The sequence below is a fragment of the Amblyomma maculatum genome, chromosome 3, assembly GCF_055883805.1.
Source record: "Amblyomma maculatum isolate TAMU_Amacu chromosome 3, ASM5588380v1, whole genome shotgun sequence".
NCBI lineage: Eukaryota > Metazoa > Arthropoda > Arachnida > Ixodida > Ixodidae > Amblyomma > Amblyomma maculatum.
This window is the reverse complement of record NC_139346.1, coordinates 191743246-191769797: the sequence shown is the minus strand read 5'-3', so window position 1 is coordinate 191769797 and position 26552 is coordinate 191743246. Positions and strand designations below refer to the sequence as shown.

At 46.7% G+C, this 26552-nt stretch overlaps 1 protein-coding gene across 6 annotated transcripts in view; it reads right to left on the bottom strand.

Moving 5' to 3' along the window:
- Positions 1–26552, bottom strand: part of Nep3 (M13 family metallopeptidase neprilysin 3) — a 133555-nt gene that overhangs the window by 79584 nt on the left and 27419 nt on the right. For 2 of the 6 annotated variants that reach the window (XM_084599104.1, XM_084599103.1), the window contains one exon: positions 21036–21146. The exons of 2 other annotated variants lie outside the window; for them this stretch is intronic. In XM_084599104.1, the coding sequence (XP_084455230.1) occupies positions 21036–21055 (20 nt within the window). In that variant the 5' untranslated portion in view covers positions 21056–21146. Of the gene's footprint in view, positions 1–8556; positions 9680–21035; positions 21147–26552 lie in introns of those variants that run through there. 2 more of the 6 variants (XM_084599100.1, XM_084599101.1) reach the window with 2 other exon arrangements.

Sequence of the window (26552 nt, the reverse complement as noted above, 5' to 3'; positions counted from 1 at the left end):
AGTTAAGCCTGGCAAATACTTGCCTCCCAACACGGTGAGCAGATTTTGTGGCAGCATTAGCGCGGCCATTACGACTGCTTTGAATTGGAGCAAAAAGTTTTACAAGCGACAGGATGTTCCTTACAATTAGAACGGTTGTAGCTTCCCGTTGCTCCGCGCACAACGAACAACCAAATCACGAGCTACCTGGCGGCGCTGGTTCGTTGGGGGCTCTTTTACTTGGAATAAAGCCACCTGTTAAGTAAATCAGCTGTTTAAACACTTGTGTTTCTTTCTTCACTACTCATGCCCTAGAAGTAACGGCGAGACACAGGTGCAGTACGTAGTCGGGCAATCGTTGTTCAATATGCTGCACTTTTTTCCTTCCTCCCTGAAATCAAATTAAAAAAAAAAAGCTCCTCCCTGCTGTATTAACTATCGGAGCATATGTGACATTTTTATTTCCCTCATGCAACACAAGGCCAAAGAAAAACGCTTCGAAGAAACGCGCGGATGACCCAAGAACAGAGTTCGAGGACTACCTCAAAGGAACACGCCTACCAGATAAAAGTGTTGCATACTATTATCGAAAGAAATAAACAGGTAATAAACGACACTGGAATGCTGCCAGATGCTTAGTACGTCGGACGGACTTCCGAGAACCGCTTTGGTCTGGACTTCACTACACGATAGCACGCGGGAGAGAGAAGGCTTAAATATTGTACTACATGCACAGCGTTCAAACATAGAGAGTGCTCTAACACTTGTGCCCTGTCCTATGCTTTCATTTTTTCACATCTGTTTCCGAGCAGTTCGCAATAACTAACCGGATTTGAGCCTATGAAGTTACCGGCGTGCTTTATTCTTAGCGATTCGCTGTCTGCCTCTCTACCATAAGACCACGTGACAAACGATGCTTTGACCGTCGAAGAACAGTTACGCGGCACCGAGTTATATTGCGGCAAATTATTTTTAGACTGACAGCTAAACTAAATGCATGACCAGTGCAGAGACTGCTGAACTCTCACGCTCTTGCTATTTTGATCAGCTGATAAGAATCGAAAGACGAGCCTCTGCACCTAGTTGCGGAGACAAACGCGGATTGTACTCCGCCGCGCATTTCGTTGGCGAAGCGCTAAGCTAGGGCTAGGCATATGCGGAAGTTTTATTAATAAGGCTTGCGTGCGAGCAGCCGGGTACAGCGGCCAGGACAAGTTAGCGAGAGCAACGGGTCATAAGGGCGTGCCTTACATTCGGTGCAGCCCCCATACGCCGAGACCCTTGCACCCGGCGCGATTTTCTTGCAGTGTTTTTGCTAAGCAGAAGAGTACTCGGAAAAAAAAAGAAGATAAGAACGCGTGCATATATCGTTCGCGCACTCGTTTCACGAGTGCCATGCTGTGTGCCCCGAACAGATGGGGCCCGTCGCTCCTTTTGTTCTCTGCATCTGCAGCTACGGGTCGTGACCTTGCATTGCTTCGTGATACCCGGAAGTTGGAGTTCTTTGCTGATCTGCGCTGTTTGAACAACACCTGAAGAGAATAGCTTGGAGCGCAGGCAAACAATCCATCATATTTCCGAAGACAAACAAAGAGAGAAATTAAAAGCTCTGAAATGGAGAGCGGCGGGACTGAAGCGCGGTAAAAACAAAACAAAAATGCGCTGAAATTGCTGCGCGACATAATAACGACTGAAGGGTTCAGTCAGGGAGAAAGCAGACTTCGATTGAGTCGGCCAGAGAAAACAGGGAAGATGAAGGCAGGCACCTCTGCAACCTTTTCCCAACTTAGGACAGAAATGAGAGCGCGAATTGAGGGATGATGCACTTGCAATGCTTTTCTTGCTTTAGCTACACTGCCGTGCAAAAGGCCTGGGCCATTCGCAGAGTTGTGTGCAGAGCCCTGTGCCAAATATAAGAGACGGATTGTATGTTGTAATGGAAGTGCGCATGCTAAAACAATATTTTTCTTTTTGATGGGCGGGCGGCACACGAAACTTGGCGCTTTTCTTCAAGTCACTAGGGCATCTTCCATATAACTGGCCCTTTTCATTTGTTGAACGATGTAGCCAAGGAGAAGTATCTTCTTGATGGACACAAGAGAAGGGTAAAGCAGTTTGAATTATTTTCGTAAAAAACCTAACGTCCAGGACTATGGAGTGGCTCATGCTGTGGCCCGCAGGGTCTTAGAGGCTGACAGGAATTGCCCTCTTTCCACTCTAGAAAATCTTTAGGGCTCGCGTAAATTAACTAAAATATAGCCCTATAACTACTCTTGGGGACGCATATTCACTTACACGGTTTAGCTCGCAGAAAACAAGCCTGATACGCGCCTATATTTTACGTGTACAATAGACGGAAACGCAATGGCATATCCACCTATAGACCTTGCAGAAAACGAGCATCCTAATCATTTCTTGAAGCGCAGTAACTCTTTCCCCCGTAGCCTTAACATCGTATTTGCACCCACTTTCCTCTACCCACAATAAAGTGTTGGCGTGCTTTCATCAATGTCACTTACTCGGCACGGAGTGCACAGAAAAATGCTTAAAGCTTGCTAAAGCTGCAACTGCCTTGCAATCTTACGCAATTTTCTCCTCCGAACTCCCCATGTACGTCCAAGAAATGGAGAGCGGAGGGGGGGCGTTTTAGAGCTTTTTCTCAAGCTGGCCAAAAGACTTGTACACGTAACTAAACGATGCACAGAGAGATGATTTCGTGAAATCTACCCGACATTATAGATTTATTCTCACGCTCTATGATCGAACATTTCGTGTGTACAACACAAAATCTCAAGGAGTGCTCATTCTGTACTATATTATAACGCACTGCACTTTCCCACCAAATCAATTTAAGCTGTCACACTATCTGTGACGACAGGGCCCACAATTTTTGCTAACATCCTATCAGCTTCAGAAAGGTGCCAGAGAAAATAAAGGAACAAAAAATTAACAGCTAGGAAAAAAAAAGCACGCTATCTATGCAGCAAAAAAACTCACCAGCAGTGGCTTGTGGTTAAAATTAAAATTGAAATTCGTGCTCATTTATGATCATTTTTCGCTCACTTACTGGTTGGTTTCTTGCTTTTAACTCAAAGGTTGCTTGTAAGAATTGCTTCTCCGCATCGTGCCGATGCCCATGCGAGACGATTTAGTGATCACCGTCCATCCTTATTCACAGCTCGTACCGAAGCCGGACGAGACAAAAGCTTTCCATGTGAAAGTATGAATTTCAAACCAACGTTGACGAACACGTCTGAAGCACCTGTCGAGAGGTCTTGGATGCGCAAAGGGCGCGGTCGAGACGCGACACAATAGGTTCAAGCTTGAGATGTAGATCAAACGGAGACACGCAGGAGCTGGTTCGAGCTGATCGCAGTGCCCGAGAGGGAGAAGACGCAGCAAGGGCGTCCGCTGAGCCGTGAAGTGTCGCAAGGCCGACGGGCGTCGTGTCGTCACTGGGCGCCTTTGTGACTGCCTCGCTTCCTCACGTCTAGCAACGACGTTGCGCGCCTTCGACACTTCGGTCACGCTCTTCCGCGCCGCACAGTCAGCGCGACGACGAAGGTGCGGACGCACCTCGATCTCGTACGCGGATTGCAGCACGCATTGGCCGCACGCGATTTCTTCACTCACTCGCGTGCTCTGAGCGAGGCTTAGTCGACAACATGACGTGGTAACCCGGCTGGAACATCGACAGCTCTGCATATTGACGTGGAGTCAGAAGTGAAAAAAAAAAAAAAAAAAAGAGGGATGAAATGAAGGCCAAAGTTAGTTATACACCATATTGTGCTTAATTTTCTAGTGTAGTTCTTCCCAAAATATCGTCGTAAATGTTAGGCTTCAAATTGCTCCCTATTCATCCCCCCCCCCTCTCTCGCCCTCTCTGGCGTTGGCATGCGTCATTTATAGAAGATATCTGCCACAGAAAAGCCTTTTGCCTCTTTCACGACACTATTGCACATGCGCTCATGCCCTGGCGGCCAAGTCGACAAACTTCTCGGTAGGGCGAGATAGATAGATAGGGAGGAGGGGGAAGGCAGAGATGTTAACAAGAAAGGCCTCCGGTTGGCTACCCTGCACTGGGAAAAGGGGATAAGGGAATTAGAGGGGAAGAGAAAAGGAATGCGGAGCACAGTCACAGTTTGTCACTAAAAACAGTGCCCTGTATGTCTTGCAGGTAGTCGAACGTGTCGTGGCCACGGACCAAAGATCTTATCCGCTGTTAAAGGGCGAGGATCGAGGCAGTCTAGCGCTCAACGCAACTCATGTCTTTCATTCTTAAATGCAGGGAATTCACACGGGAGATGTTCGACTGTCTCTCCACGGCTACAATTTTCAGAATCTTGAAAGCATATTTGTTCGTGAAAGCAACATCCAGCCATAAACGACACAGAAACGTTGATTCTCGACGCGCTATCTTATAGGGAAGGCGAAGGCGCAGTCCAGGGTCCAGTGCAGACATGGCAGTAATTGAATTACAGTAATGAAGTTACTGTAATTACTTTTTCAGTTTGGTAATTCAGTAATGTAGTGAATTACTTTTTGGTAGTAATTTCGCAGCAAAGTAAATAATTCCTCTCGAAATCACTTTTACTAAAGTGCGCCATCACTCCTTCAATAGACAACGAAGTAGAGTGCGCGAAAGCACGAACGACGTGCTGCAAACCGAAGCCAGCGTAACGGATTGGCAAAAGGAGACAGAATTGCGCAGAACGATAGTCAACTAGAATACTCTGGAGAACAAGTTGTTGTTGTGTTTAATAGCTTTACTTAATTTTTGCATTTATGGAAACTAGAAAGTAATTTCAAAGTAATTGAATTAGTCAGTAGAAGTAATTGTAATGTAATTTCATTACTTTTGGGAAGCAGTAATGAGTAATGTAATTTAATTACTTTTCTGTGATTTTCAGCAAAGTAATTAGTAATGTAATTTAATTCCTTTTCAAAAGTAATTTTGCCATGTCTGGTCCAGTGCCCTCAGGCGGCGGCTGCAAAACTCCCCACTGTTCCGCGCTGAAAGTGTGATCTCCAAGGCCAAATAGCGAAACGCACATTCTGCGTCAACCCTCGATATGGGGACTTCGACTGGAACTTCGTCGTTGTGAGCAGAACGGGCAGCCTCGTCCGCCTGGAGGTTTCCATTGATACTGCAGTGTCATGGCAGCCACTGAAAAATAATGTCGTAACCATGGTGCCGTGGTACAGCTCGCGGATCTCTCCTCATAGGTGTTCATGTGATCCGCGGCGTAGTGCAGCTTGCAGGCCTTGAAGGGCTGCTTTAGAATCTGTGAACACGGTCCAGTCATGTGGATGTTCTTGGCGAATGAATTCAACTGCGGCGCGTAGGGCAGCTAGTTCAGCACCAGTAGAATTAAGATATGAAGTCTTAATTTTATCAAAATTGACTTAGTCGGTATTGCCACAGACCCCGCGGAACTGGATTAATTGAGCTATCTGTGTAGACATGTATACGATGTTGATGTTTAAAATGCAGATAATGGAACTTCATTCGTTTAAGAGCAGGTGATGATATTCGGGCTTTCTTAGTAATTACAGGAATATAAATTTGTATTCGAGGTTCATGTAGACTCTATATCGGGGAGCATGGTCGTATGGAAGGGGTGAATGCGAAGGGATACAGGTGTGATGAGTTTCTATAACTTTGGCGAATGCATTGGCCTAATCATTTGAAGGGTTGCTAGATGGATGACTGTAGAACCCTGTTAGATGCCGAATAAGTGTTCTCATTGTGTCAACAACAATATGTGTAGTGACAGGATGTTCCCGGACGACAAGAACAGTCTGCTGTTGAGGCACATTTAGGGAGCCCAAAGGATATACGAAAAGCTTGAGCTTGCATCCTTTGAAGGATCCTGAAGTTAATTTTTTTTCTAATGATACTAAATGGTTCCCGGTTTCCGACGTACCGCCTCAAGCAATGGCATTTGTCGGTATTGTATGCCATGCACCCGCGCAATGCGAATTGCTCATCCTCTACACACCTAAATGTCTCGCTATCTTTTGAAATTTCCCTTCGCACAACAAAGCAGGAGGTAAGCGAGGATAATGAAAAAAGATTCAATTATCCTGTCAGACTTTGCAGTCATGAATAAAAGAAATTGTAAAATACGAGATATTTCAGACGCGCAACGAATAAATGTGAGGGATTCACTTTCAACCTCATCATTACCGCCATTGTCGTCACCGTGATTAATTAGGGTAAGTTCACAAAGCATGGCTACACATTTCTCAGAGCTGGCACCTAGCTTTTTGCAGCGCCAGAGTCGGAAGCACTATTCATAACGATTTCTTTATACTCCAGCCGACTTTTTTCTGTTATCAATAGCGTTTTGATTTGCTTGGCATTCACTCTACAACTCTATTTGACATACGGTCATTAATGTTTTAAATTTATGATTTGCCCCAATACATTTTTCTCTTGACTTAGTCTAACCGGAACGCCCTAAACTCTCGCTTGCTGCGAAAGTTCCCGTTGCACTATAGTAGAGTCCGGGAAGATAAAAAGTACACTACTTCTCTTAGAGTTACACTTCACTCCCCTCTTCGTGCACTCTCTGCGTTCTTCTTGGACCTATGTAACGCTTTCCATAACCTATCCTCCTTTGATAATTCCTTATAATAGCACATGGTTGACAACATAGCAGTGTATTTCCCGAAATTATGCGCGCGCAATCCGCATTTACCATCGCTACACTGTCTAGGCTGAAGCCTCATACCGCTGACCAACGTTTAGACAAGAGGAGCAGCCTTTCTCTAGGCGACGACTCCTCTTGTCTAAACGTTCCTCTGCAAAACTAAGACTTCGCACCCTCGCTGTGTCCCCACTAGTGTTAGGAACCTGCGCCTTGATTCCTGGCTTCTACTATGCATATATTCAGCTCATGTAAGTATGTCTACCGTTTACAGCTCCGCGCGATGTCTTCGAAAATTCTCCTACTTTTATGTCCTTACTTTCAGGCATACATCCCTGTTTCGTATATTCAGGCGTTCAATCATTTCCTGAAAATTGTTAATTTCAAGGGTGAATCAGCAGGACAATGCCGCAAACAAATTCGGAGATTGTTGAGGCATTGTCCGTCACTTTTTCCAAATTCTTCCCACTCAAGCGTCTCAATTACTTTTATGTCACAATCTCAAACACGATATCGAAATCAAGAAAAACACTGAAACCTCACAATAAAGGTGGCTTCTTTTTCTCCTGAATCTCAACGCGGCCTTGACCAGGACTGAACCGACGACCTCCTATTCGATACGAGAACCGCCGCGGTTGCTTCTCGGAGGTGCGGAGAGGACAACGGCAGGCAGAAATAGCGTGACCGAATATATCCCTGCATGACGCCTTGAATGAAGAGGATTTCTGCCCACTCTCTCCTCTAGGAATTCGGGTTCTAGCAGAGGTTTATGTTTTTTATTTACTCATAGCGCCTTTGGGCATTACAGTGGCCGGGGCAGGGAGGGGGGGGGGGGGGGGGCGGGGTGCGTTAGGTTTACGAAATAATCACTATACTATAGCGGCAGAAGGTAAAGACACACAAAATATAATGCAGTACAGTTTGGCAGAAGCAAACACAAGTATACATATCACAGCAGTGCAGCCAAAGTTTCTTTAGATTTTGTTGAAACGATTTCTTGAAAGTGAACTACTGAAACGACTTCTTCAGCAGATTTAGAAAATCTGTTGAAGAATATCAGTAGATTTTTGTTTTCTTGGGACAGCATAAGCACGACTAATACTTCTTCCTCTTCGTCGCAGAAGCAAGCGGTGTCTGGTTTACTTTATCTTGATTTCTTTTTGACAGCAGCTTTGAGTAGTGCAAACATTGGCCGCGCGCATTTTTTAAATCGGACCTAAAATCTTTAACGCCGACATTTATACGTTTATTCATAATGAAAGCGCACATGCTACTTTGGCCTGACTATACCTTGAATGTTCTCAGCACTGTTTGAAGACGACATGATAACGCATACCAATCATTTGTCCATGTACTCAGAATAAAATCGCACATAGTATATTGGCCTGACTGTATCTTGAGATTCAGAAAGGCTTTTTTTTTTTAAAAAGCCATGCTAAAGGCAAAGCTAGCTTATCTTTTGGAGGTGATCCTAATCTTTAGACTTTACTCTAGTACGTCGTGAACCGGCTACTTGGAAACGTATCACTCTTTAATTCACATTCATCCTTACCTCTTCTTTTTTTTTCTTTCTTTTTTTTTTTGGTCCATATGCGTACTTGGCAAAGGATGTCTAATCGAACTTTCCAAGTGTGAAAGCAGCCAGAAATTCGAACATGCGTAGGAAAATTCTCAGCAACCCGAAATTAAGGCTCTTTGTGTACAGTGAGAACTATGTGTACGGGTGAAAGCGGTCTTAGCCGAATGTATGTCTGAGTTATGACCTAAATTAAGGCGCAGCATTCTGGTGCGTACGCGGATATTTCTCTCAGTCGCCATGTCGCGGTTAACTATGCATCAAAGAGCTGCGCAACAAAAGTTCTCCAAGCATAAAGCACCATTATGTATGCGTTCAATGCACACTTTCCTCTCCGTTCGTGCTCACCCGTTTCTGACGTTTCCGGTCCTCGTCGGCGGGTTGCTGGCGTCCTGGCCCGGCATATGCGCCTGGTCGGTGCGTTTCGGCAAGCCTTCACCATTGGTCGAAATGGAGAAAATCATCGTCGCAGTTCTCTACTTCCGGACGGTCACGGGAAACGGAAGTCCCGCCTGACAGCGCACGCCCCGCTCCGCTAGGCAATTCAATTCTAGCAAAACTGTCCCCGTGGTGACACGGAAACGGTTCACAGACTCCTGGCGCTCCGATTCGGCAATCTTCGTAGCAGCTTCGCGAGCACGCAAGTCGTATTTCACCGGCGAATTTCTTGACTCTGACGTCTGCAGGCTGCCCAGAGTTCGTTGAGCCCTTCTTGTCTTCAGTAGCGCTCTACGCTTTCAAAAAACGATGGGCTACTCCAGCGCAGATTCGCTTCTAAAAGCTCAAAACACGTTGACCGTATACTCCCTTCTTTCGCGAGCTTTTTCTTTCGTTGTGTTTTTTTTTTTTTTTTTTTTTTAGAATTTCGTACGATGTTTCCGCCCTTCCAAGATGACGGGTGCACAACACGTCGATTTAATTTGCGGCTTCTCTACTTCCGGTGAACTTCGACCCAGAAACCAGGAAAGATCGTTGTCTCTTCCGTCAGGCGTCACGCTTCAATCACAACGCTTAGAAGCGGTCGTCACTTCGCGAGCGAAAATACACTGGATGCCTTTTTAACCTCGTCGGAGAAAGAAACGAAGTATTGAACAAACGGCAGCGGCTCGAAAAAGAAAGAAGAGTACGATCGAGAAAAAGAAAAGAACAAAAAAAGTACTTCAGCCGTGTAGTCTCATTCTCCGCTTAATTCACTCCATCTAAACTCGCCGATCACACATCCCGATCACGAACGGAGATAGACGTACGTAGCGCCAGAAGAGTCTTTCCTTTCAGTTCCGGAATTCCACTGATGCGATGAGCGTCACGAGAAGAATTTTTTCGATGAGAAATGAAAGAAATCGGGTCGAGACCGGCGGCTTTTCTCCAAAGAAAGCAGCAGCAACAGTAGTAGTTCGGTGACAGTGATGAACAACGAACTGCAAAATCACGAATCCTTTCTTGGCTGTGAGACTTTCGGAGGAGCGCCGCCGCGGGCCCGCTGCCTAGCTTTATACCTTCCCGCCACCGATGCAAATTGTCCTCCCAGCGAAGCCGACGGGAGAGGAGGAAACTGAGGAGAGTAGCGCGAACTGAAGAGGAAGAGTGCGAGGGAGAGAAGAAAGCGACGGTAGGCTTCTGAAAACGAAAACGGGCCAGAGCAAAGGGCAAAACGAAAGCACTTCTTCCCTTCCTGTGCGCTCACCCGTCCTTCACCACGCTTGCCTTTCCCTTTCCTGCCACCCGCACGACCGTTTTCGCTAGACAGATGCCCCCTCTCCAACGTCCCCTCCCAATGTCCTCTCCCGCGTCGTCCTCACCAATCATTTCTTCCTTTTTTCGGGTCTCCCGCTTGGCTGCGTCTGCCCTCCTCGCAGGGTTAGAAGGGCTCACAAGAATACAAGAATGCCGCAACTGGTCACGAGACAAACACACACGGAAGAGCAAAAAGTTTGAGAAAATCGCACGGCGGGCTTTCGCCGCACGGGGGATTCGCGTTCGCCGAGACACCAGCGATTATATCCGCTTCGCGTGTCGCCTACTGTTGAGCTTTTTACGCGCAAGTATGCCCCTGCTATGCCTCTGTCAGTCTGTCTGCGGCCGCGACGAATTTTTCTTGCGAGTTTCTTTGTTTCCTACCATCTTTTGTTCCCTACGTTGTCCGCTTTTCAAACTTTCTGCTCAGCCTTCCTCATCAGTATAGCTATCTGCTCCTCAAATTATTTCCAAACTGTTCCCCGCCACGTGAGTACATTTCATTTAGTTACATTTCCTGAAATACATAATGTAAAACACGTATACCGTGTTTCTTTTTTCTTTTTCAACGCGGAAACGGAAAACCGTGTCGTAGATTTTCTCTTTTTGCCGTTGTGAAACCGACTTTCAGCGTCGTAAAAGGTCTAAGGTCGTGACAGTTGAGAGGACTACGGTCAAGCAAGTAACTTGCCGGAGACAGCGCGACTGCCGGATTGCTCATGTGTGCAGAGGTCTACACACAAAGCCGGCACTTTGAATAAAAACAATATGAAGAAGAATTCTTAGATAGCCTTTCTTTCTCACGCGCCTGATGATGCAACGCGACATATGCGCACCTTTCTTCCGGTGCGGCCCAGCGCAATATGATATTGCATTATGGTGGCGTAAAAGGATAATTACACACCCTTCTCCTACCGCACCAACTTATCGGACTGCGTTGTCAGTTTTCTAGCAATGTCTTAACGCATGAAACACGATTGCCACACAGCAGATTGCACAAGCGGTTTCTGTGTCTTAACGAACACGTTAAGAAAGCCTCTCTTGTTTCAAAGCCCGATTGGACAACATCTATCGGCAACTGTTGCTTGCGCAACCGCGAAAGGTTTGCCTTGGTAGCCAGTTACCTCGGTTAGACGGCAGACCATGTAACGAAACACCCTGATACTCACTTTCGATTGCCAAAGATGTATAAAACCTGCCAGAACGACATCTGTTTTCTTTCTTTCTTTTTTTTTTTTGAAGCCAGTTTTATATGGTGATTACGTATAGCGCGGTGCAGGTTTCACAATACTCATAGGCAATAACTGTTCACCTGCTTCGTTACCTATTAATGCCGAGGTAATTTCGTTTTTTTTTTTCTCCTACTCTAACTTCCACGAAATTAAGGCCGGTACACAATTACAGCCATTCCTTTGCCCCTGTCACTGAAAGAGATGTAATGTAGAGCAACGCGTCCGAGATTATCGCAGTCATAATTGCACCGCTATGCTGTCTAAGTTTGTGTAGCAGCCTTTTGTCGCGCATGCGTAAGCCGGGACCAATTTCGCGTGTGCCTACTAGCGGAATACGCCTTTCTCATGCTTTGTTCCTATCTTCATCGCTCCTTCTCCGTGCTCTTAACGCAATGCCGTAATCACATCTTGTTACCTTCTCACCTGCCCCTTTTCTTTACACATCTCCTGTACCTTAGTTCCTATTCGACAAAATGCACAAGATTATGCACAACTGAATAGAATTTAAGGGAAACTTTAAACGCATGGTTTATTTTCTGCTCATCTGAGACGACTCAGAAAACACTCTGCGCTAGCAGCTCATAATCAAAGCGCTTAGCTATAACGTATATCTCCATTCTCAATCTTGCTAGTGTACTGCCACACCTATGATCTTCCAGCTGCTGAAGTCGCCCAATATCATTGGGATCATGAACATATGTAGACGCGTTTTCAACAATATTTCCGATTAAAAATCTCTTCTATAGTTGGTTAAGGACGACTTCTACCATTAGAGCCTTGTCGACACACTGTGTGCATCAACACCACGTCATGTCATCGCATCACATCACTTTATTTCCTTAAAGAACCCCTTTCGAGATGCTACCTAAGTGGTAGGGTTTAAAAAATTAGGTAGTTTACAGCAGCAATAAATGTCGATGGGCAGCTCATAACAGCTGTTTGATGGGCGAGGCCGTTCCAGTCAGTTGCTGCTCGAAAAAAGAATGGTTAAGACTGTGGTACGGGCTTGTATACGCGAAACTTGGAGGTTGATAGAATGCGATAGAACCTAGTTGTCTGGAGGGGCTGCACATATGGATGGTTCTTGCTGTAGTGGCGAATGAAAGAATACATGAAGCAGGACAGCACTGGCAGTGCGACGGCAGGCAGACAGATCCTTTCGAGTTCGGGGGAAGAAAAGGTACTTTTTTTTTTTTTTTTTGTTCTCACGAGCCTGTCCTCAGTCAGTGATCCGCTGTACACGCTACACCAGCCAAATGCGGGCCAACAGCGCGTCAAAAGTGCGCTAATATATTTAAATAAACAACTGATTGCTATAAGAGGACAGTAAAACTTCGCCCTTAGAAATGCAAGGTCGTTCAACGCGCAGAGCACGTACGGGTGTGGCTTTCAAAGACTACCAACGTACGCTACACGCAGCGTCCCGATGACGCGTTCTCCTTTGTATCGGGCACGCATGGTTCGCTAGAGTAAGCGCAGCAGTGAGTTTGGTGCGAACGGGCTTGTTCCATGACACGGTCGAGTGCATGCGGCGTCAGTGTCACTACGCGTATCCTTTCGTCGTCAATGGGAGCGAGGGCGCGGACCACCTGGCGAGGTTCACGCACTGCGCTACGGCAGGCACCACGTACGCGAGAGTAGAAGACTTCATGAAGGTCAACGCAACAGGATACGCACCACATGCCAACTAAATGTCATACGGAATATATTTATTTATCAAGTGTTTTAGTCACAGTTAAGTTATCATCATACGGCGACAGGTTTCTTCCAAATAATTTTAATATTACTTGAAAATACGCACGAAACTCTAATTACGGTCAACAAACAGCCAAGACGTTTTGACCGAGGCAAGAGAATGTAGCTTTCATTTTTTTTTTTAATTTTCATCGTAAACCCAGCACTGTAACCAAAACTATTAAATTCTTATTATCACGAATGGAGCTAAGCCGCAGCTGCATTCAACAGACCATCAGAGGAAGCATGCATGACGGGGAAACTACGCCGTCCGTAAATTGCTCATAATAGTTGGCGGTTAACTCCGTTTCCGCTTGACCACCTCACAACAATACCCCTTCAATATTTCGAGCTGCCCTGACGAAAATCGGCTCTAAATTACGCTTGGGTTCACACAAGAAGTGAATCCAACTAACCCACACCAATGTACACGTTCACTGGGAGTTGTGACAGAAGTTGTAACGACGTACTTAAATGTAAATTTCAAGAAATAGCGCCGCTTCTCGCAATAATGGGCCAATCTCAATGGTAAATGAAAATGTCCTACAGCGGGCACATAACCTTTCGCACACTTGAAGGTGGAAAATAAAATAATGCGGGAGAGCTATAAAGCGACCCACAGCCGTGAAAGCGGTCTGAGGAGACCCCCTATATATAGAAAGGGGGGGGGGGGGGGGGGTTGCTGGTAGAGGGAAGAAAATTAAGAAGTGCTATTTGGGTATTGATCACAATCGAGCTTCTTTTCAGGCCTACGCACAAGACGGGCATGCGCATTGGTGGGTGCGATCATGAACTTACGTTACATTTGCTGGTAAGTGTACTTTTATTGGCGTACGTCCTTCAAATTTCGTAGACGCTACAGGTCACTCCATCCATCGCTTACACGTGTAGCAAACGGAACGCGTTTTCGTATACACCTCTTTTACAGCCCCATCAATGTCGGTGTGCCAGCGATCATTCAAAGAGCCGTTAATAGATTGGCAGCGACAACCTATTAATGTCTCTCGCAGATGCCCGCACCGCAACTTCAGACCGACGCCCAGATTGGTTGACGCCAGGCGGTTGAGAGTGGGGCAGGTAGCGGGCGGAAACTTCACTTTTCGCCATTCTTTGGCGGCCAACCTTCGCCGTGAACGCTTTGTAGGTCGAGCGGGTCTGCTGAATGCCAGTCGTCGTCTTGAAGTGGCGTGGAAGCGTCGGGCGACACTATACTCCCCGTCGCAACCGGCTCTGACAGTTGGTCCGCTGCTGTACGGTGATTGCCTGCGGTGAAGCGAAGTCAGCCGACGTTGACGGGGCCCGTGTTGCGTGCGTCGGCGACGCACTGGACCGTTCCCCCGCTGGGCTGGGGCACGCTCTCGCGATTCTGAATGGAAGCGCTGATCGGTGCCGCCGCAATGCCGTCCGCCGGAAACTAGTCGACGCCCCCGCCTCGGTTCAGAGTCAAGGTGAAGCGCTAATGGCAATGCGACTCTTCTTTGACAATGAACAGCATCTTTTCAGTCTGCTTAGAGAGGCGGATGGAACTGACTGACTGATGGCGGTACCCTTGGCAGCTTCGCGCTTCCTTTTTGCTCCTGGTCGCAGGAGCGTTGGACTGAAGGCAAGTTAGTGTTTAGGCGAGGAAATAAATCTTTACGTGGTGCTTAACATCCAGAAGCAAAATAGGCTATGAGAGAAACCATAGAGTGGAAGGCTTCTGGTTGATTTACACCAGTTCAGATTCTTTAATGTGCACTGACATCGCACAGCACGAAGGGCGTTTTTGAACATCGCGAGCTCCATCGATATGCGGCTGTCGGGGTTCGAACGCACGAGCTTGAGATGAGTGGCCGAAAACCAAAAACCATTGAGTCACTCGAGGAAGTGAATTAGCGAACCAGAAATCAGCGCGAACTCCTTGAGGAACAGATGTAATGCATAAGAAAGAAAACAAGAGACAAGAGGGACAATAGCACAAGTCCTGTTCGCCGTGAATTCGAGTGGGAGAGCAGACACACTCGAGAGCACTTCGAAAGTGCTCTCAGACAAGCGGGCGCCCTCCAGTAGGAGAGCAGGAGTAGAATCACCGGCTTCCAATGGTAGAGGAGGAGGGCTTTTCCTCTGCTGAGAGCACCCGAGTGCACTCCCTGCTACTCCCTCGTCTAAAGAGAGAGTAGAGAAAGTCACATGACATAAAGCGTCATATCCGCACCATCTTTTTTTTTCTTTTTTTTTTGAGTCGGCGACGCTCAAAATGGCTGCAAAACATCGGCGCTCAGGTGCTGCATTGCTCAGGTGCTCTATGCATGTTTCAGAGTCGCTGCTGGCGTCGAAAGGGCCAATGGAGGCAAATCGCCACGCTGTGAGAACAAAGGCATACAAAACAAGCGGTTCTATACGGAGCGTTGGCCTCTCCTCGGGTTGCAACTGCCGCCACTGCGGGCAGGCGGAGAATGCTGGGGAGAGAAGTGCGGTCACATGGTCGTGGCGCTCTGCTCTGGACATGCAGAGAGCGTTCCCATGGGAGGAGTTACACCCTCGCTCGGCGTGCTCATGCACTGCTCTTTACTGCTCGGCGCCTCTGCTCTCGTCCCCCCTACCGAATGCGCCACTAGTCACGCTCTACATCTGTTCGTAAACAGGATATGAGCATAGGTTGCGAGAGCTTTGTGAGCCGCAGATTACAGTAAGCTAGTAATTGAATAGTTTTTTTTTTTTTGAATGAGCCAAATGTACCTAAGAAGAAACTGAGAAAAGCGCGAAAGTTTATTATTCGCATAAACCGTAGCGCTATTCCAGGCGTTATGTGACGCGCTTTTATATGTTTTGTTGCAGCAACTATATATACCCCACCATGTACTGAAAGGTTACGCAAATCATTTGGTCAATATAATGATGCAGACTATAAATTTGTTTTTTTTTTTTCGATGTCAAACTATATCTGGGCAAGTTTCATTCTGAAATATTTATTTCTACGGTATTATTTTAAGCCCTGTTTATAAAGAGGGGAAAATAAATGCCGGAAAGCAGGTTTCAGTCACAAGTGCAGACGTGACAGACTCCCTTTATTGTGTTATCGCTTCGTCACCGGAAAAGGGAACTATAGCTAAAATGTATGGGATTTAGAATTATTCCACTTCCGTGTAGCGTTCTAAATGAATTATTATTACCAAAATTGTAGGCGCAGACAGAAAATGACGAGGCCACGGCTTATTTTCTCGTTTCTTGCCCTCACCTATTGCCATTTCTTCATTAATAATGAATTACGGAGCCCAAGCACCAAGAGCCCAAATAAATACTTCAAAATGTTACAGCAGCAGTGGCGCGTTCTTTGTTCCTCTGTGACGGGAAATAATGATGCCTTCATTATCGTCGTCTTCCGGGTTCAGATCATTCGCCCATCTGTTGTTATCATATGCAGTCGGTTGTAGAGTAGAGACGGAGAATACTAAATGAAACCGCGCTCTAAACGGTGCAAGCTATAAGGTAAAGACTAAAAACTACCGGCTTTCATGAGTTGATTTAGCTTATTTTGCGCGCAGGATTTCTAGGCTTTACGAGGCAGATTTCGCTATCACAATTTTTTTTAAAGGAAGCATATATGAATGTGCTCGTTTTTGAATTTAGTTTGGATTTCCGGTTTGCCTCATATCAGAAAATACAAAATCTCATTTGTTGAAATTCGTAGAGCTCTGCCCTCTGCTTTCTCTCTGTCTCTGCATTGCTGATAGCTATAAGTTGCAGGCAAACTAAATTAAGATGCATTAGGTTATTGGTTAGTAAAGAATCCTTTCATGCAATGCTAGCAAAAATCCGCATAGTGGTAGTCCATCGTGAGGGTTGGTTGCGATAGACTGTATTCGCTTCCAAGTCAAATGAAGCTCACCTTCGACAGCCGGGTGAAGGGGAGAAAATCGTATGCTACAAGTGATACAAGACAAATTACTCGTGCTTTTGTTTCGTGAATATGAGGTATAAAAGTGGGTCGCTATCTATGTCTGGGTTCGCTGCTTCTATTGAACGCCTGCTGACGTAGCCTTCACACTCCAGATTTTTTTTTTGAGTGACCTGAGGCAAACCGCAGTGCACAAAAGCTATTCAGTCTGTGTCCGATAGATATTGAACACTGGGTGAGATTAGAAACAGCAGGCGGCATATTCGGCGCGCACCACCGAGCGAGAGTGTGGCCTCGTGCCAAAAAGCTACGGTTCCTATCTTCTAAAATGGCTGTAGCGCCTTTTTCCCACTAGAATCAGCGTAGTCCACCGAGATAATGCTCCATCAAGGATGCTAGACAATTAAGGACACGCCGCCCACGCCAGTTTCACTGCACCAACTTAAAAACGCCAAAGCTCGCCAGGGGCGCGCGAACGTCAAACTCGCCTGAACCAACATGACCGGGCCGCATTTTCGCGCGGACCCTTCGAACAGGACCATCGCACGCTGCATGCTCATTTACTCATGGGACCTCGTTCCGACATGTCTCTTTGTTCAAGCTGGCAGTAACTCTGTCTATAAGCTTCCTCGTTCGTTGTGTCGGTCATTTCGCATTCCCTGATTTATAGGTATACAAACAGCATGGCCGGCCACCGGGTCGTCGACACAAAAGATGAGGAGGACGCGTCGGAACGATAGGAACGGAGAGAAAAAAAAAAAAAAGAACAGTCGATTCGTAAAGCGGCAGGCGCGCGCGCAATGCTCGTTAAGGGGGCCGAGTGCTAAGCGGGCCGCGCGCTTGACCAAGCCGAGATTACGGGCCGACCGGGTGTTTGGCCAGCAGCCGCTGGTTTGACCAGGCACCGCCGCCGAGTGTGCCGGCGAGTGGCACGGGGTGTGCTGCCTCTCCGGTAGCACGAGAAGCCACCGCGCGAGCTGACTGAGGAGAGCAACCCCCGCTCACACGAAATGGGTCGTCAGCCCCTCGCGAGAACCGACACCATCAATCAGTTTCGGATTCGCAGTGCGTTCTTCGCAGTCGTGTCCGAACTTTGGCTTCTGTACGCCATGTCTGTCGGTGATTCTGATTAATACGCGGCATATTTACGTGGCTGTATAAACCTGTCGTCGTTCTCATTAAATCAGGCAATATTTTCAAGAATGGTTTCGTTTTTGCCTGAGGTGCAGTGAAGCTACGTTATATCCGGGATCACGAGACAAGCTCACAGTGAGAGGAAATAACGGGTTATTTTAACGCGCGCCAGCAATGAAGTCTTATGCCACTGTTCTGGATGCTCTGAACAAAAACATAACCGCAGGCTTTTATAAAATTGTCTAAGCTTCTGCCGTTTCAGATGGGAGCCTCGCCAAGCAAGAAATTGGACGGTGTTCTGCCACACAGAAGCGCATGGATTTATTACTGATCATGCGATTATATCATGTACGCCAGGGTGTCATGTGGGGCCCGAAAAGTGCCGGTGTGTTACCATAAACAGCGCCCGCCCTGTCCTTTGTCTTTCTGGGCGTATGTCTTACGTTTGCGTTATAAAACTTTAAATTTGCGACTACGCACTAACAGAATGCGCGCGCATGCGTAAGAAGACATTGATGCCTGCAGCGACCAGTGCCGCGAATTTTATACTCATGTCCGGAACTAGTGAAATCTGGCTCTGCAAACTTATTCGTGTGGCTCCTGGTTATCTCGATTCCAGAACCCAGTTAGGCTCATAGACGCTACAAAGTTGCGCAATAATGCTATCGATGGCCCATATGTATATTAAGTGGTCCTCGATATGAAGCGGAATGCGATTACAGTCAAAACTCGATTTCATGAAACCCAATTTAGCGAACTTAATTCCCCTTCAGACGCCCATAGGATCCAATGCTTTGACTAACTCGGAATAACGAAATCAATTCCGTGATCTGTCCTGATTTAACGAACCTTTTTTCAAAAAATCAAATTGGAAATGGGCTATTTTTGGTCTAATTTGTAGAAAGTACCTTCAAAATTTATTGATTGCGAGCCCATGGCAACAGCGCGAACCACTTTCGTCCTGCTTTTTTCTTTTTTTTTTTTTTTCATACTACAAGGCGCAAAACAAGAGTTGTAGTGTTCACTTGACTTCACCAGATGGTGATAAAAGTCTCGTGTCGCATTCCAAGGACAGTGTTGCTGTTCGGTGCTTTTTTGTGGGGTACTTCGTGTGGTTCGTTCGCCATTGTACTTGTGCGGATATTTCTCCGTGCCTTTGAGTGCATGCTTCTCTCAAGCTCAGCTTGTTAGGCCTACAGTGCTATACGTAGCACTTCAGACCTACGAGAAATCGGTGCGGTATTTGCTCACAAAGCGTACACAGGCAAAGTTCTACGACTTCATGGCTGGAAAATAAATTTGTAGTCCTCTCGAGCTCTTCTTGATGAATAGCAATTTTTGTTTCTTGTGCGCTAGCGGCGCTGGTAACTTTTGCTGGCCGAATTTCATTTTGGGAGCATTAAGGCTTCGCAAGTATGATGCCGCGGTGGCTTTTTGGGTGCCGCCGCCCCTTATAATCGAATGTACCAGATTATAAGGCCGAGAAATGCTTCACCCGATTCAACAAAATTCTCGATTTAACGAAATAATTCACGTCTCCGATCAACTTCGTTAAATCGAGTTTCAACTGTGTTATTAATCAGAAGGATGCAAGCAAGCAAATGAGACAAATATCGGCAAGCAGCACGGATTGTTAATAAGAGATGCGTGTTATGACAAATTATGCAGCGCTATACTGGAGGGTGGAGATGAAAAACAGAAAGCGTGTTAATTCTCTAGAAATTTCGTTTGCTCGTAAAGCATATCTGTAACTCCCTTTCTCTCTGCTTTATGCCTTATACACTGTCTCTACAGGTGTATATATTGCTACGGTATGTAGTCTCGGAGACGATCGAAGATGTTCTGAAGTAATGAAGAAGGACGACGCTTAAATCTTATGTTTTTGTTTAGTTGTCAATTACTTTAATACACTAGTTCAGTTTGTGTAGGACACTTGGCAGTCCACACTGAACCCTGGCCAATCCCCCTTCGTGGGTATGTGCCAAATATCAAGGAAGAAGAAGAAGAAGAGTGTGTCCTTGATGGCGAGCTGTTGCGGCTACGCCGGAGTGTGCCTATCAACATTTTGGCGGAGCGTGACAGGTGCGACACCAATACCACAATCTGGATCTCCGTAGCAGCCCCTGCAGCTCGGTGCTAGCACTATATGCTGACCGACGCAACCCAGTCTGCAGCGGCACAACCAGCGCCCGCTGTCGTCATGGCACAGCCTCGTGATCCGGGCACCTTTTACGGCACCGATGATGTCGACATCAAAGACTGGCTCGCTATGTACGTAAGCATAACAGATGAGACACAACCCTGTTGCTTGCGAACGTCATTCTCTATACCTGGTGGGTACGGCGCGCGTTTGGTTTGAGACACACGAAGGCAAACATCCTGGGATATGTGTGAAGAGAAGCTCCGGGATCTCTTTGGCAAGCCGATCAGACGCAAGCTCAGCGCTAGAAAGGACCTAGCATCGCGAGCACAGTCGTCAACCGAATCATATCCGTCGTATTTACAAGACGTCCTAGCTCTATGCCTCAAAGTGTACAGCCCCATGTCCGAGTCTGCCAAGGTAGGCCACATCTTAAAGGGAATGGCTGACGACGCTTTTAACCTCCTCCTTTGCAGAGACTGTACGGCGGTCGACTCCGTTCTTGTGGTATGTTGGTGGTTCGGGCCTAGCTTCATCGTCTTTTTTTACTACTCCAGCACTCAGACCGTTTCATCAGCACCAACCCGCAAGACCAGCGACAGCTATTCTGGCGGGCCTGCAGGATTGAGACGGAACATGGAGCCCTGGACTGAGGGCTCCACTCAGGAAGATAAGGAAATATAGAATAAAAGTAATCCCTCCTCCTCCTCCTCCAGCACATCGTCGTCTCCGAGACTGCGTACCATAACAATACCGTAATCTTTATAGTGCACTGACTACAAACCCTGCCGACTTTAAGTTTTGTTCGATAACGATGTAACGTACTATTTCAGCTTCAAGTTTTCCAGCAGAGATAGCTGAGCCTATATTCTCCAGGGCAAAACTTAGGAAGTGGTGTGATTTAGAAAGCACCCACGAATTGCACGCTTGAGTGCCTGACCTTGTCTAATTGTACAATGCATTCTTATTTCCTTACCTATAATACCCCTCGTCCATCCAAATTTACTGGCGCTTGATACGTTAGCTGCCACGCGGGAGTAATCTTGCAGCGAAAATGTCGGCGTTTAATTCTTCTGTGCATCATATTCTGAAAAAATAAAAAACGGCGGTTTAGCTTGGCTAAGAACGGATACAGCTGCAGAAGCATTACTGAGCATTCATTCAGCTAATTTTGCTTCAGTCTTGCTTTGCCAGTGTAGCCATGTTTAGCTAAGTATTTTACGTGTGGTTTAGGCTTTTGTTAGGATGAAGGAGGCTTAACTGAAATGTTCATTGCACTTTTTTTTTTTCTTTTTCGGAGGTGGAGATGAAGACGGCGACATTAGAAGCTCTGAGCGAAATACTCGGTACATGATCTGATGCTGTGACCAGCGAAGCTGACCTCTTTGCATCGGCCTCCGTCCGAAACTCACTGACGACGATATTTTTTTTTTTTTTTTACCCGCAGGGATTGCTTGAAGGAGGTTTCACAACCACTTCGATGAAATCTGAGAATGCAGGTATATGGTATTTGTTAAGAAATTCTATCTCTTTGCATTGCCCAGACGCCTTGCTATCGCGGGCCTCATAGTTTGTAAACCATCGGCGAATAAAACGCACGCAACGCCGTCCAGGGCCGCATTCCTTCTTAAGTTGCACAGGAACGTCCCGTGCTCCTTCCCCTATAACATCCCAGCTCAAGAAAACAAGTGACGCAGCACATTGTATCTTGTGCAGCCATGCCTGCGTGCTGACGAAGTCGGCGCGCAGGCGAGACAGAACAGTGACCTTATTTTAGTACAGGCACTTCGTGCAAATTTAAACATTCATAGGCAGTTTTAAAGAGAAAAGAAGTTATCTATCGCAAGCAAGATGCTTTGCAGGCAGCTTTCGTCGTTTATGCCACTCAGCTTCTTTCTGTGTAATCCTCGCTGAAAAGTCTTTCCTATGAAGTTCCCCATGTTGTTCTTTCGGAAACAGCTCAGCTATTTTATTCGCCTTAAGCAGTAACCTTATACCGGTTCATGGCTTTCAACGTGTGCTTGCGAGGCGACGCGCTGGACGTGATTTTTTCCTGTAGCAGTAGATTTTATTTGAGGTGTTTAAGAGAAAACGCATAGCTCTTTGTGTAGATTATCTTGGTATCCTTCGTCTCTATCGTCATCGTCAATCACATGCATGGGCCTCAACTCTTGCTCATCTTTCATTTTTTGAAGTGATTGGGATCGTACAGTGCCACGCAGTGCTTCAACTTCTTTTAAAACACCATTTATTAATCTGCCAAATAGTATTCCAAGACTTATTAAGTCAGGAAAACGTTCACTACTCCACTCCATCTCAGCATCTAGGAACTGCGCTACGGACGCCGAGTTCGTTTATATCGCCTCCGCTGCCCGCAAATACCTCTGAAGGGCAAGGGCTCTAAGCATCAGCACACTCGTGTTAGGGCTTCTACTGGATTTGGATGAGCTCTCAGGAGCAGGTATGCCCACGATCAGGTAGACATTCGTTGTGAGCATATATCTGAGACGTTTTGTGATGATTTACACACGTGCAATTGATAAGACATTATATTTTTAAATATCCGCTGCACCTTTTAGTAAGTCGAACGTTTCTTAAACATGAGAGCGTCTACGCTGAACAATTTTGCCGCCATGGTCCTGCATTGCTAACGGCAAGTGGCATGCGTTCGGAGTTGCAAGGAATTATGCACTGATCACTGCCGGAAATTTAGAGTATGTAGAACAATCCGAGCGGCTTTGAAATCAACATCATCGAGTCACAGCCTGCATACGAATGAATAATTTCTACCTCCGAGTGTGCTGAGATGGGGTAGGTTAAGTTTTATGCAGTATCAATACAGTAAAAGAGTAAAATTTTAATCGTCATCTGCTGCAATAGAACTACATTTTTCGCGTTCCGTCATTCAAAATAACGGTTTCTGCCTAGTATAACTAACTGTGTATCTAATAGTTCTTGTCTTACATCAAGAATCTTGTGCATCCCACAGTCTGAACGTTTTAAAATCAAGTGACTCTCATATCCGGCAGCTCCACCTAATGATTGTTCGAAACAACACATTCATGACTCCGGGACATGGAGCTACTGAAGAGGGGCTTAAATCTCAGTACGGACGTGTTTTGGCACATAATACGCCCCGTAGAATTCGTGGCCAAAAATCGGGCATGCGACCTCGTTGTCAGCTAGCATAACGCGTTGGCTTCAGGTCTTACTGGCAAATCAAATGTTGCGGGGATAGGTGTAACCCACCCAGCGATATGCACTATCTTAGATAAGGGCTCCTATACTTCCGGCTTTCATTCATTTGCGCCTCAAAGAGGTAGCCCACAACCATATATTTCCGTGCATACCTGACCCCGCTTCAGCTGTCACATTTTCAGCGTATCTGAAATGTTACGCCGACTGCCGATGTTCGAAGCCCATGCCATCAAGGGAAGTTGGTGGTCACATAGCGAAGCATATTACTCGTTTCGGCTGCACGCTGACCTCATAACTGTGCTGAACGTTGGTCAAGGCTAGACACCTGCAAATACTACATATTGATGCAGCGGAAACGGTGTCGTCGGCTGATTCTCAAATAAAGCGCCCCATCGACCCGTCGAATTCCAGCCCCGAACGCGTTTCGAAATGTAGCCACGAACACGTCACCCATCAAGCAAAGGAAAGCGAACGTCAGCTCCAATAAGAATGATCTCAACTGCTCGGAGAAGAGCAACCAGCAGCATCACTTCTCTTCTCGTTCCATCGTGACTAGCTTTTCCTCAGAGAGCCGTCTCTTCTGACCTAGAGGTTTCATTGTCTCTCTTATGTATCTCCCTCGCTCGCACTCAATGTAAACAAACCCAATTGATGCACCTACTACCACTACTCTACGGCCAGCACGACCACATGTCTCACGTGTTGGCACCACTCCGCGGCGACGTCTCGTGGGAGAGGGGTTTTCCACCGAGCTACCAGCGAACGACTTGGGAAAGACAAAGGGGCCGAAGATGGTGCTCGGTGGCCGCCTGCCGAGGCGCACGCGCCATCCGGCGTTCAACAACCCCGGCCCAATGATGCGGTGCCCTGTTCATCAAGCTGGGGACTCGAGAAAACCGGCCCGTCCTCTCGGGGTCTGCCGCCGAGCGGTGGCGCAGCCGGCCAGGCTTCATTCGGCCTGCGTAATAGAACGAGCGACAAGGGGCCACGCGGAAAGCGGTTCTTCTCTCGTGGGGGCCGTTATCTGTGCAAATGCACCGATTGTTGCAACGAGCGGGCCCCCTCGAGGCGAGGAGGGGAGTCAGGTTCACGACCTCGCTCGTGGCCCAGTCGCTGCGTGCGGGTGCGATCTCGTCTTGTCGGGCGGACGCGGGCCTCGTTCGCCCTCTGCCTCGGTCGCTTTGATCGGCGGCCTGCCACACATATCGCCGCCTGACGGTGCGCGGATCGTGCGATGGCCTCTTCGAGTTCACCATTCAATTGCCTGCGTCGAAGCCCGATGTCTTCTTCCGTGTATACAAGTCTCGCCTCTTCTCACGCTCAAATCAGTTGCGAGACTTCACATAGCAGCAGCGCATGAAACACGAGAGGTGCGAATCGGCGTCTTACTATCCTGGCTCGGTATATCGTACCTATTCCTATATCGAAGGCACTCGCACAGCATACTCACTCTGTACATTATGCTTACACGTAGGAAAAGTTTGCAAACTACCGCAGAGTAAATTTTGTCTCGAGACGCCTCTCAAACCGGCATAATTTTCTTTTGATGCAGTTATGTATACAACGGGGGGGAGGGGGGGGGGGGGGGGCACATGTGGTTCCTCCGCCCTTCAGTAAAAAACTGCTCTTGCCTCTCCCCTTTTAATTCTTTTCAGCACACTTACATGGCTCCATGGTGCGTGAATCATTCTTGTTATTTTCATTTCTCATTTAACGAGTTGTAATCCATAAACAGGTAAACGAAGCTAGCTACGAAGATGAAAAGTTGTCTCTCGTTGTGAAAAGGGTGCCAGAAACCTTCATATCTAAATGTTTCCCTCGTGCCACAGGTGCCAAGTTATGAGACGTCCCGTGATGGTATTTCATGAACTTTCACCGTCGTGTGAAACACGTCCTGTTTATTTCCTTCGACACTGAGGAAGTCCCCTTAACGCCTCTTATTAACGCCTCTTATTATTTTTTTATTACTTTAATTGTGCTTGTATGCAAAAGCCGCGCATACAGGTGGTCTCAAAGGAAAGCTGAACGCAAATCTTTGCTCCAACGCCACTGAGCGTTTGGGATATTGAAAATTCTGTGACGCATCAAGCTAACATAGAAATGCGGTGCCAAACAATTCACAAAATCTGAAGCATATATCTTGCAGCTGAATTCCCCAAGTTCGGAGATCCATCTCCCAACCGAGTTCCGTTTGCTCCTGACGCCATCTGTCTACGTGGCGTGGCCAGACATATGAGGATGATGATGGCGTAAAAGAAAATATCATTCGATCCTATTTGGATAGAAGATAAGAGAAGGCAGAAAGTGTATGTTAATTAGCAAACTTTAATGTAAGTTCTCTCATATGCTGTCGGGATTACTCTCTTCTCTGTACACAAAACTGTAACCCCTTTCCGGTCAGCCATACTGAAATCAAAATGCATTGTGACTCATACAATACCCGAGGTCCACATTCTCTATTGTCATTTCCTAATTCATGAGGCGCATCCAAAGCTCCAAAACTAACAATTTCTATAACATAGCACCGCGTAATCATGACATCCACAAAAGTGATTATTACCAGCGCCCGGAAATTCGAAGTTTGAACCTCTAATGTCTCCGTTCTGTTGAAGAGCTCGGGCTGGTTCGTTCAACTAGTAGCTGTCCTTCAGCCGAAGTTAATCGAATTACAGTTTTTCGAGTATTCAGTTCTGCGCTATATTTTTCCAGCTGATTTTCTCCACCACCGTTTCACTATACAATACACCTTCTGCTTAAGGGCCGTCCGAGACCGGCATGCTTAATGGCCTGTACGCCGGCCTGAAGCGCGACATCTTAGCACACATCGTCATCCACAAGTCGACGTCGTTGGTCAACTGCAATGTGCACACAGCGGAAAGGGCCCTCACAGACTCGTCGTCTCCTCTCTGGTATTCAGCATCCCGACTTAAAGAGAAGCTGAAGTTGTTTTTTGACATTCGGACGAGACAAAGCGATTCGATTGTACGAAGTTTGTAGCTAGTGTCTGTGAACTGCCTTTCCGCTAGTATTTAAAATGATGGCGCAATCACATATTAAACGCAAAGACTTCTTCTCAATGCGCTGAAGCAGTGCAGGAAAACTCGTAATGACGTCACTGCTGCCGGATTTTCGTCTCGCTTGGCCCAGAAGTTGTCATGTGTCGTCCAATGCTACGAAACAACTCCTTACTAGCTTAGCGTTGGTTTTCTTCCTTCAGGCAACCATTTCTTTGCTTGAAACGTAGCGCCGCTTTACATGACGTTATTTTTTCGACTCCAGAGTCCAGCCCGGTGAG